This window comes from Ochotona curzoniae, unplaced genomic scaffold (genome assembly GCF_017591425.1).
Source record: "Ochotona curzoniae isolate NIBS_2020 unplaced genomic scaffold, NIBS_Ocur_1.0 contig_4501, whole genome shotgun sequence".
NCBI classification, from domain to species: domain Eukaryota; kingdom Metazoa; phylum Chordata; class Mammalia; order Lagomorpha; family Ochotonidae; genus Ochotona; species Ochotona curzoniae.
This window is the reverse complement of record NW_024466307.1, coordinates 2,236,198-2,248,512: the sequence shown is the minus strand read 5'-3', so window position 1 is coordinate 2,248,512 and position 12,315 is coordinate 2,236,198. Positions and strand designations below refer to the sequence as shown.

Sequence of the window (12,315 nt, the reverse complement as noted above, 5' to 3'; positions counted from 1 at the left end):
CTTCCGTCCATTGATTCACTCCCCAAGTGGCCACAATGGCCAGAACTACAGTGATCCGAAACCAAGAGCAAGGAGCTTCTTCGAGAACTCCCATGTGAGAACAGGGTCCCAAGGCTTTGGCCACAGCAGGGAGCTAGATGGGAAGCAGGGCCATCAGGACACAAATTGACACCCACATGGTATCCTGGCCAGTGCTAGCTGCTAGGCTACTGCGCCAGGCCCTCAAGCAGTACTAAATTATTTATCCTTATGGAAGAAGCCAGATTTTACATGCTTTGAAATGAATCTAGTAAACAGTTCCTGGCTAGAATTCATGCTGTGTGAACCTGAGAAGAAATTTTAATAAACATAGCAAATACTTCAGTAATATTTCAGTCACCAAAAAGTATAGAACATACGTTTTATAGTGGGAGGGAAGTATTCCTGCCAAATGCTTGCTAGAGAAAGGGAAGACTATCATTTCTATCCTACTTTAAAGGATGTTAACCGATCTTTCTGATTTAAATAAAGGTGGAAAAGGTGCTTTATGTGACTTTATGTGAGAGATCAATCCATTACAAAAACCCAGTTTAAATATTAAAGGTGGAAAAAACCCAAAATATCAAATCCTATGGAATATTGCAAACAGTTCTCCAGGGGCTGGCTTATCCAGCTTTGGGATAAGGACCTGGAAAATACAGCAGAAGATGACTTGTCCTTGGGTCCTTGTCACCCACGTGGGAGACCCAGATAAAGTGCCTGGCTCCTAGCTTTGGCCTGCTCCAGCCCTGGCCACTGTGGCCAACTGGGGAATGAACCAGCACACGAAGATCTATCTTTTCCCTTCTCTCTCTGTAGCTATCTCAAAATAAAAACCAAATCTTTAAAAAGAAGAAAAATTAGATTTCTTGTAGGTTTTAGAATTCACGAATTCACTCTTTGTCTAACTTCTTGGCATTTAATTGTATTCAGAAAAAAAAAATGATAATATTTCAATTTTGCTGTAAATGTACTTCTAATGGAGTTGTAACTGAACACAAACATGACCACCTTTGCATTCCTATATGCTGTGTACAGCCAGTCGAGGGGGAAATAAGGAAGGTGTTTGTCAAGTCCCCAAGGTCACTGCCAGGTTGAAGAGTTCCTTAGGTGGACTGTGATGAGAGAATACCTAGCAAGCCAGTGAGGGGGAGACCAAGCAGGGTGTCCCTGGAAGCTGGTCATTTTCCCAGTGAAGAGCTCACATCTAAGAAGCACTGTCTGCTCCGGAAATCTGTCAGAAACTCAGTGTCCAGGAGTCTGCTGGGGGCTGGTCACTTAAGTAACCCCTCTACAGCAGGTAGAACTCAGGCTCCCAGAAGGCCAGCAGGTGTCGAGCACCAGCCCCACAGCCCGTACGATAGCCGCAGGGAGGCCATTCCCATTAGGAAAAGGTAGAGACCCTGCCAAAACCCCAACCCAGACTGCAGCCAGGGACCAGGCTGGCCTAAGGCCACTGTCTCATGCAGCCTGCTTGGCCAACTCCATGTGGACATTCCTCGCTCCAAACTCTGCTCCTCTCAAAGTTTGTTATGTTTATTCACTGCATTCCTTCGAGTTTACTTTGTCCCTACACAGACCTTTTCCTTTGTGTTAACCTGTAGGTCTTTCTTAAATCCCATTACCGTACTTAAAGAGGCTGCCTACCTCAATCAAGTCCATCTGCAAAGCTTAAAGTACAATCCAATGAGATGCAATGCCAGGCTGTGACTTTGTTTAATAACACATTTCAGCTACACTGGCACACATGCCGATTAGTACCACACCAGGTTAAAAACAAGAGGCATCCCTCAGAAATCCACTGTGCCACCTGCCAGCTCTCACTGCTCTCCCTGGTTCTGCACAGAAGAAATCCCTCTGTGAACCTGTCATCACCTCAATGCATTTCTTTGTACCTTCACTAAACATGGATGTGCTGGTAAGCATCATATAATTGTTTCATATTTTCTCAACCCTGCAGAAAGAATCACACAGCAGAACACACACCAAAAAATCCCTAGAGAGGACCAAGGCAGTGGCAAGCCCATCCACAGCCTGCAGTGTCCACATCCCATACAGGCACCAGTTTGTCTTCCAGCTGCTCCATTTCCAGTCCAGCTCCCTGTTAATGGGCTGGGAGAGCAGTAGAAGATGGCTCAAGTCCTTGGGCCTCTCCATCCACGTGGATGACCTGGAAGAAGCTCCTGGCTCCTGGCTTTGGATTAACTCAGCTCTGGCCAATGTGGCCACCTGGGGAGTGAACCAGCAGGTGGAAACTCTCTCTGTCTTTCCTTCCCTCTAACTCAGCTTTTCAAATAAACAAAATAAACCTTATAAAACAAAAATTACCAGAACCTGCCTTTCGTCCTGCTCCCAGGTAACCCTGAGCCAGCAGGCCCTCTCGTGCCTCAGCTGTCACCTGCTGTCACCTTCTCCTCCAGGGAAGGGGAGCAGTGATGGATCAGCACGGAGGCTAAGTGAACACAGAGTGCATGGGGGCTGGGAAATCACACACTGCCTCGCTTCTATTCCACTGGTTACTAGACTAATATTCTCCTAAAATGTCAAGGGTCAGTTTTCATATCCCCCAAATCTATAGATCTAATCACTCCTGCAAAAGACTTTTACAGGCAAAAAAACTCCTGTAAAAGTGGTCACCTGGGGTGCCAACGTTGTGCTGCAGTGGGCTAAGCTATTAACTGTGATGCTGGCATCCCATATGGGTACTGATAACCCAGCTGCTCCACAGCTTCCAGCAGAAGAATGGCCAAGTACTTGGGCCCCTGCCACCCACTTGGAATACCAGAAGAAACCACGGGCTCCTGGCTCTGGCTTGGCCCACCTCTGGCCACTGTAGCTGTCTGGGAAGTGAAAAGTGAAACAACAATGGGAGATCTCTCCTTCCCTCCCATTGCCTTATAAATCTTTTTTTTTTTTGTAAGTAGCTTTCATCTCCAACTCTGTGATCTGGAAAATAAGAACTGAAATGAAGACCAAGAAAGGCACTGAAACTTTATGAATACATTTGAATACTCCTTCCTAACCCAGTAAATACAAGCCACAGTTTTATGGTCCAAACCTTGTCTTATAAATATCACAAAACAATCGGTTTGACAGTATTGCACCAGTATTTTTCATCAATTAATAGTTTTTAATATTCTCTGGCAACAATACCAAACAGTTCATCCTTGCACCCTGACATACTGGGTCGATTTCTCCGAATCTAATACTTTACCAAACTCATTTTGGTTGCATTTTCAGTATAACTCCTTTCTCCCCAACCCCACCACCCCATATTTTGTCTGTCTTTAAGAAATCACTTACTCAGGTTTGGCAAGCATCTTTTCCAAGTTAAACTCTTTGAGGTATTTTATTACAGCAGCCAAAGAACAGACCACAGGCTTCTCTAGGTTAAGGATGCCAGAAAGACTCTGAGAACCTAAAAAAAAAAAAAAAACCACAATAAACTCCCTTACCGTTTGTTACCTATTACCATTATTAACAAGTTACCCTAGATGCCAGCTCTGGGGCACAGCACGTTAAGCCACCACTTCTGATGCCAACACCCAACACTGAAGTGCCAGTTTCAGTCCCAGCTACTCCACTTCTGATCCAGTTCCCTGCCATGTGCCTCAGCAAGGCAACAGAAGATGCCACCCACGAGGGAGACCCACATGGGTCCTCACTTCAACCTAGTACCACCCCGGCAGCTGCAGTCATTCGAGCAGTACACTAGCAGCTGGAAGATTTCTTTCTATTTCTCCCTATCATTCTGCCTTTAAAATAAATAAATCTTTTTTTTTTTAATCTATAAAAACTGATCTTTGAGAAAATATAAATGATGAGAAAAACCTAGGGCATGGGAAGGGGCACTTTCCAACAGTGAAATAAAACCCAACTTTGGAGACGGTCAGTATCTTTTTCAAAACATAAAGCATTCATCCCTCTTCATCCAGAAATGTTTAATTCAAAATGTGTAAGGACATATATACTCAAGCACCTGAACTGAACATTATAATTTTGAGTTGAGTAATACTTTGCAATAATGAAAAAAAAACCTAGAGATAACCTAAGTGAACATTACTAGGGAAATAAATTACCTTTTGAGAACCCAGACTATCAGGCATCTGCTGACAGGAGTGGGGTCTGCCAGACCAGTCCCTGCACGTTGCCAAGGGGACAGCTGCGTGGCCCATCTCCCCCTCACCACAAGCATGCCACAACTGTCCACCTGTCGGCCTGTCCTCCTGTGTCCCTCTGGGCTCTTCTTTACAGATCAGACCCGGGAAAGCTTCCCTGGGCAAAGAGCATTCGAGTCACTTAGCTCAGAAATCTCAGGCACTCACCACATGCCAGGGCAGCCATCTGCACACACAGGGCACACTGGGGCCACTGTCTCGGCTCAGTCCAACCCCCTTTCCTACCTTTTTTTCCTCCCAATATGCCTCACCTTCTAACACAATGTTTCATTGTCTATCTCCTACCAGGAGAAAGTAAACTCCAGAAGAGCAAGGACTTCTGTCTACCTTATTGCTTATTATATGCCCCATACTTGGCACATAATAGACAGCCAATAAAAATCAATGTAAAGCATAAACCCAAGCTGTATGAGACTGTGACACACACAGACACACAGACAACAATATGTGGCTTCCCATGCCAAGATGGGGACTCTCCTGCCTCTCCCAGGAGCTGGCTGGCCCCCAGAAAGAACAACTTAAGCTCCCAGCAGTTCTAAGGACCTGCAAAGGCTGCTCTAAGGACATGGCCACTAACAGGACCACAGGCCCTGTTGGCAAGCTGCATTTTCTATCCCACATCTTTGAGGTGAACCAGATGCCAAGATAGGATTACAACAGCCTTGGAATTCTGCCTTGTTGAGACACACCCTGGGCTGAGAGCCGGCTTCAGGAGTGCATCCTCTCGGCCACTGGCTTCAAGACCACACATGACTGAGACGCTGATGCCTGGTGGGTGTGAGGGCTGCAGCACGGGACGAGGACTTTACAATGGACACGCCCAGCAGGAAAGACACTCACGGTCTGGGAAATCGACCTTAATAGATGATGGGCGGGCCAGAATGAGGTACAGATGGGATCCAGCCCTGACGCTAAGCTCAGCTCGTGGGAGCCCCCCCCAATAATAGTTACCACAGACACTCAGCCCCTGCCACTAACATGGTAGCATTTTCATTCTGGCAGTCAACCTTTCGGAATGCTAGCCTTCATCAGAGTATGCGGCCACACAGCCTATAAACTACAGCACAAGCGGGCACATGGCCTGGCAGCTCGCACCCTGTGATGTAGTAGTACCTGGCTCTATTGCCAACCCTGGCCCTCCAATCGCAGCTTCTTGCTGACAAAACATGCTCTGCAAAGCAGCAGGTGACAGTCCAAGTACCGCGGCTTCTGCTTCCTACAGAAGCAGACTGAGTTCCCAGCTCTGTGCTTCAGCCCACCCAGCCTCAGCCTCGGCAGGCATCTGAGGAACAGAGCAGCTGCGGGCAAATCTCCCATCCATCTGCTTCTCAAAAAACAGCCCATCTTTAGAGACAAGCAAAAAGGAAAGGGCACTGACTCCTTACATCCCAGTGAGTCTGTCGAAAGGCAGCCTGCAACTAAAAGGTCAGACTGACAGAAGACTTTATTAACTGTGTTCTCAGCAACGCGGGCCCAGGGAGCGCTGCCCTCCATCCTTATCATCCTGTTGTCACCAAGCAAAGGTCACTGACACACTATTATCCAACGCTTGGATGAATTCAGTCTGAAGACACATGACTAACACATACAGAATATCTACCTATGCGGCCAGGAGTGTGGCCTAGCCAGTAAAGGCACCACCTGTGATGCCAGCATCCCACAGGAGCACCAGTCTGTGTCCTAGCTTCTCTACTTCCAATCCACTGTCCTGCCAATGGCCCAGGTAGAGCAGTGGAAGAGGCTTGGACCTCTGCCACACACTTAGGACAACCAGATGAAATTCCCTGGCTCTTGGCTTCCACCTTGCTCAGCCCTGGTCACTGCAGCCACTCAAGTGAACCAAAAGATTAAAGATTTCTTTCTTTCTCTCCCATTCTGACTTCCAAGAGAACAGATAAATCTAAAAAAGAATATTTACCTTGAGTGTCCACCGTATCCTTTGTGTAAAACTCAGTGACCGCCTGGAAAGCATGGCTGTACTCGAAGTACACGTCCTCCAGCCTCTCCACTCGCATCCTGTCATCCCGCACGCTGAAGGAAAACACCGGATGTCAGTGATCAGGTCACTGTGTTCTATCAAGAGCTGCCTGCTTCCAGGCACGGGCCTGACATGGACCAAAGGGCTAAAGGAAGGACCCACTCCAGGGAGAGGATCAGACCGCTGACACCCAGCCATTCTTTTTACGAATGAAAAAATACTCAGTGTATTTTATAAAATAAAAGACATTAAAATATAAATTACTTTATATTTTAAATCACTTCATATTTTATATATATTTATAAATTACTTTATATTTAATACCTTTACATATATATTTTAATACTTGTAATTTTATACGAGTGGCACTTCCATATATCTATCCTTGCACAACTTGTTTTTGTACTGTTCATCAACTGCACATGAAGGCAGACATATTTTTTAAGATTCACTTACTTAATTAGAAAGCAGAGTAACATAGAAATAAGGACAGAGAAGGAAATGGTCCATCTGCTGCTTCTCTCCCACGTGACCACAGCAGCCGGGGCTGGGCCAGAGCCAGGAGGGAACCAGACAGAGACCCAAGCACTTGGGCAGTCATCTGCTGCCTTTCCAGAGCCACCAGCTAAGGACAGGATCACAAGCGGGACAGCCCACACTCAAAATGTCGTTCCAGTTAAGAGGAACAGCATCACGGTGGTTCAAGCCACTGGGTCATCATGCTGGATCCAGGAGTGCTTTCTAACTGCTGGCAAGTACTCCACTTGCTCAAACCAAACTGTATATATCTTTGTGTGTGAGTAAAGTTAGAGACTCAATTTGATTTTCCATATAATCATTAGTTAATGATTAACAAGATCCATTTATAGACCATCCCATCCTTCCTTGCTGACTACACCTGCCAACATTCTTGAGTCCCATTCCGTTCCAACTCCACAGGAACACCACAGGGTTTCAAGTGCCAGGGCTTGGCATCAATGTCCAGGGAGTAAGGCCCCACCTGGCTCTGCAACATGTCTTGGCTACTCCTGGACTTCTGGCACTCACGATGAAATTCAGGTTCACCTCATCCGATGTCATAAGAAGTTTATTAGGATTTCACTCGGGTGTGTAATGAATTAATTTAGAGAGAAAAGGATATTATAACAAAGTTGAGCTATTAGGGCCCACAAAACAAAACATTAGTCACTAAAGGAGTGGGCCCCCTATACCAGGAAAAAAAAAGAAAAGTTGAGCTATTGCACTGTTAAAATGAAGTACTAACAAACTGAGATATCCTACTGTTTATGATCTTTCTCATCCAACAATAATTGCCTGGAGCTCTCTCCAGGCACCTTTTATGTATCTTTTGTTGTGCTATCTCCTAGGTACATTACAGATTCACACCACTGTGAAGGGAAGCTTTGTTTATTACATTTGCTAAAGAGTTATCATCCATGTACATGATCCTGTCTGGTTTCACCAGTGGAGATTATGCTAAACACCCCTTAATACACTTCTTCAGATTGTCCAAGTATGTGCTAGCATCATTCTACAAAACAAAGCAGACTGTTTCACCTCTCTCTTCCTCTCTCCTGTAACTCTCCCTTTTGTTCGCTTCACTTTTTTTTCTCCCTATCTTATTTGGGCATCTAGAGCCTTCAGGACTGTGTCATACAAAGGTCTCCTTTTATTTGCCGTGAATAAGCAAAAGTAATGCACTGTTTCATAACTTCAGTAAGTACCATTTTCCCCATTTTTCTTCACACAATAAAAAGTTATTTCCAGGTTTTTGTTTTATTACATTCAAAACCATACAATTTTTTCAGTCTCCTCAAATTCTGCAATAAAAGCAGAAACTAAAATGGATGGGAATGACTCTAACTGAAATGCTTTGCACGTTTTGCTCAAAGCTGACATCTCAGCACGCAGCTGCTGAGCATGAGGAATTCCTGCACGGGCGGCCAGGATGATGGCCCAAGAAGCTAATCCTCCGCCTGCACATGCTGTTATCCCAGAGGGGTGTTGGCTCATGTCCTGTCTGCTCCACTTCCCATCCAGCTCCCTGCTAAGACCCGGGAAAGCAGTGGAGGGTGGTATAAAACCTTAGGACCCTACAGCCACATGGGAAATCTGGAAGAGGCTCCAAGCACCTGACTCCTGGCTTCAGAGCAGTTCAGCTCTGGCTGTTGCGGTCATTTGGGGAGTGAACCAAGGGATGGAAGATTTGTCTCTTCACCTCTCCTACTCTCTGTAAATCTGCCTTTCTGGTAAAAATAAATAACTCTTCAAAAAGAAAAAAATCCTGATTCTTAGGTAATGCTGTCTTCACACGTGCTGTGATGATGACAGTTTCTTTCACACTCTCTCCCGTTATCCCCGCTTTCTGAATGATTCTTACACTCCTGTGATTCAGCACACTTGTCAGGATGCTCTGTGTAGCTTAAAAGCATGTATTTGACTGCTTGTGTTTTATTTTCTCCCAGGCTCATAACATTTCTCTCTTCTGTCATCTTCCCGAGAAACAGAACTGCTAAGAGTGCAGCCAAGCATCACGTATAACACCCGTGAGCCCCACCGCGAACGCGCCCAGGAAACCAGAATGTGACAAAAGAGCAAAGACAGTGGCTCTGGAAGCTTTCTCTGATGTATTCCAACATGAGAACACTGACTGTGCTAAGAATGCAGAGAGGACATGTACAACCAGCTGCATCATGAATTCCTGAAGATCTAGAAAGTTCCCCAAGTCCCTTCGGTCACTACACCAAACTGAAGAGGCCCTGATATCACCCAGAGCCCACCTAATTCTTTACTCTACAAGGAGACTCTGCACTCTGATGGAAGATTCAACACCCATGGGGCAAACTGGGGGGTGGGGCAAATCCCAAACCCTATGGAATGTTACCATAAAAATTCAAAAAAAAATTTTAAAAAGCAATGAAATGGGTCCTGAAAAAAAAGGACTTTTGTCTGGAAAAATGATTATTCATAATTGCTTGTACTTTGCAAAAGCAAGTGAATAAAAACATGCACAAAATTCTCACAGGTGCCCAACACACATCAACCCAGCTCCCACTCTTTGTGTACAACTAAGACAAGAGCCAGAGACAGGACAACAGACAGCAGGAGAGACACCAAGGCTGTGACACACAGGAGCTGCCCTCCACCACAAACATAAGCAAGAAGAAACAAATGCATCATTTACAAACCCAATAATGAGTTACAAATTATTTCAATAAAAACGACTGTTAGTTCCCAATTTCTTCAAATTCCCAACACTTTTTTTTCAATCTCCTCACATTCTCCCACAAAAACATTAATAAAGAGCCAAACCCAAATCCACAGACCATAGGTACAACACAACTACATCTTAAGATACACTTAAGAGGCTCTGAAAGTTAGTCGGTGGGATTAATCACAGACAAGCATCCAACCAGTGAGTGCTGCTGGTGTTCACAGGGAAGAAGCCAATGCAAGCAACAGGGCATCCGGTAACCACTGTGCTCCCTGCAAAGGTGGCACATACTCTGAGTGGCTGAAACAGAGGTGGGTGTGTACGCAAGCCGCAGTAAGGTCTGAAGGGATCCAAGAACTCCAGGCCCTACAACCTCCAAGCACAGTGCACAAGACAAAATCCCACACTGGGGAGAAACTCCCGTGAAGAGAGGCCACAAGGAGCAGGTCAGGGAAAACAGGAGTGAAAGTAAACAAATAAGGAACCAGAACAGAACCAGGAGACACTGTCATGTTTCTGAAGTTTGGACTATATGAAGCATGGTGCATAAACTACAAAACCATTACACTAATTGAAAACAATCACACTGAAATGTCTGTATACTGTAAGACCCCATTCATGTGGAATTAAGTAAGCAAAACTTACTTAAAAGAAAAAATAAAGGAAAATTCACACTTACCTGGGAACAATGGCGGGGGGGGGAGGGGGAAAAACTCCTAAGGTACAACAAGTTTACTGCAGGCAAAGAACTGCCCCCACCGTGACTGCGTGCTGGAGACACAATCAGACAGAACTGTCACATTGCAAACTGAATGAACTCAGAATGTGCGAACTGTACTGTTTAGAAGCAGTACATTCAAGCTTTAAGAAACACCTTGTAGAGCTGTGAAGCTAAAACTCTATGCTTGGTCTGTGCTTCTGTACTGCAGGTGGGTAGGACGAAGCAAGCGAGGTCAGACACGACACCAAGAGACAACAGGAAAAGCAGGGACAGACAGCACGGCAGACGGAGATGCCCGGAAAACATGAAAACTAACCTAGAATTTCAAAACAAGCTTCAAATTCACTCAGGAAACAAAAATGATTTAGAAAAATTAGAATCGAACTACTAGGGGGTGTGGGAAAAAAAAAGAAATGAACTATTAGAAAATTAGAGACAAGAGAAAAAGATCACCACAGAAACAAAGATGGGACTAAAAGGCACAAAACTGTACAAATCTACAGAAAATAAAGACAAAAAGCAGAAAATGAAAAAGATAAAACATTTTCAAAGTAAAGGAAGTAAGTACAAAGGTCTCACACATGCTTGAAGGTGCTTGAAGGGCAAAGCTAGAGGCGCCAGAACACCTGAACCATCACACACCTGCAGAATCCACCAGAACTACTGCCCCATAACCTAATCCAGCTCCAGCACAGCACAGTGACTCCAGACAATGCAGAGCCTGGGAGGCTCCCGCATTAGCTCTGGGCTCCAGGCTGGGGACCAGCCCTGCGCCACTGCAATGATTTCTGGAATTAATCCAGCAGAGGCAAGTTTATCTCTTTCTATCTGGATGTGTGTACTTTGCAAAAGCAAGTGAATAAAACATGTACCACTGCATGTGTGTGTGTATGAGTGTGTGGGGGTGTGTGTATGAGTGTGCATGTGTGGGGGTGTGGGGGGGTGTGTGAGTGTGCATGTGTGGGGGTGTGGGGGTGTGTGTGAGTGTGCATGGGTGGGGGTGTGTGTATGAGTGTGCATGTGTGGGGGTGTGGGTGTGTGTATGAGTGTGCATGTGTGGGGGTGGGGGTGTGCGTATGGGGGTGGGGGTGTGTGTGAGTGTGCATGTGTGGGGGTGGGGGTGTGTGTATGGGGGTGGGGGTGTGTATGAGTGTGCATGTATGAGTGTATGGGGGTGGGGGGTGTGAGTGTGCATGTATGGGGGTGGGGGTGTGTATGAGTGTGCATGTATGGGGGTGTGGGGGTGTGTATGGGGGTATGGCTGTGTGTATGAGTGTGCATGTATGAGTGTGTGGGGGTGTGTGTATGAGTGTGCATGTATGAGTGTGCATGTGTGGGGGTGTGGGTGTGCGGATCTCCCAACTTTTCTTCTTCCCTCTGTCCACTTGTCACTATCTCTGTTCTTCTGCCTCTAAATGATTTTTTGGTCAAGGGATGATCAAAGAATATCACTGGCTACTCAATTAACAAAAAAAGATAATTATATACTCCATAATAGAAAAATATAACAATCTGTTACCGTCTTGTCCTTCTTCAGAAAATTTTTAAAAATGAATTTTATTAAGCCTCTCAACTCAACAAAAATCCTAACACAGAAGAACATGTTCAAATCTGCAGAATTGCAATCATCCAAATTCAGACCGTGGGAAACTACAGGAAAAACAACTGTATTTCTTCAATGAATGAGGTAACAAGACATGAAGAATCAGTGATAACAAGAGGCTTTGGAAGACATTTTTAAAAGAAACTGGCAAAAGCACACTGTAAGATGCTCAGATGGGTAAGAGCATGAAGTCTTTTAAGCGGTAACACTGAAAGTCACAGTCACGGTTCATCCCAGGGCTGTGATCAGCAGGGGTACAGAGCTTCCCTTCGGGAGGAAATGAAATCTTTGTCATTGTATACTCAAATTTATTCTGAATGGACTGCACCTCTCTAACTCAGAAAGATAAAATATCAGGAAGTTACAGAAACAGACTTTTTCATACTCAGATAGGCAGAGAGTTCTTCAGACACACAAAGCACTAACAATAAATACGCCAACATTGATCAATTGGGCCATAATAAAGAACTCAGTCCATAAAAATGACACTGAGACTATGAAAGCACAAGCTACGGAGGACACCTGCAATAAATATGTCCCCCAAAGATGCCCGCATCCAGAACACAGAGAAGCTATAAATTAATAAAGAACAGAATACCCCTT

General features: G+C 45.1%; 1 protein-coding gene across 1 annotated transcript in view; it reads right to left on the bottom strand.

The window, feature by feature from the left end:
* The window catches only part of MSH3 (mutS homolog 3), a 91,793-nt gene that overhangs the window by 57,301 nt on the left and 22,177 nt on the right, over positions 1-12,315 (bottom strand). The window contains exons 10-11 of the mRNA XM_040985861.1: positions 6,115-6,227; positions 3,322-3,436 (exon numbers count right to left, since the gene is read on the bottom strand). Of these exons, the coding sequence (XP_040841795.1) occupies positions 3,322-3,436; positions 6,115-6,227 (228 nt within the window). The remainder of the gene's footprint in view (positions 1-3,321; positions 3,437-6,114; positions 6,228-12,315) is intronic.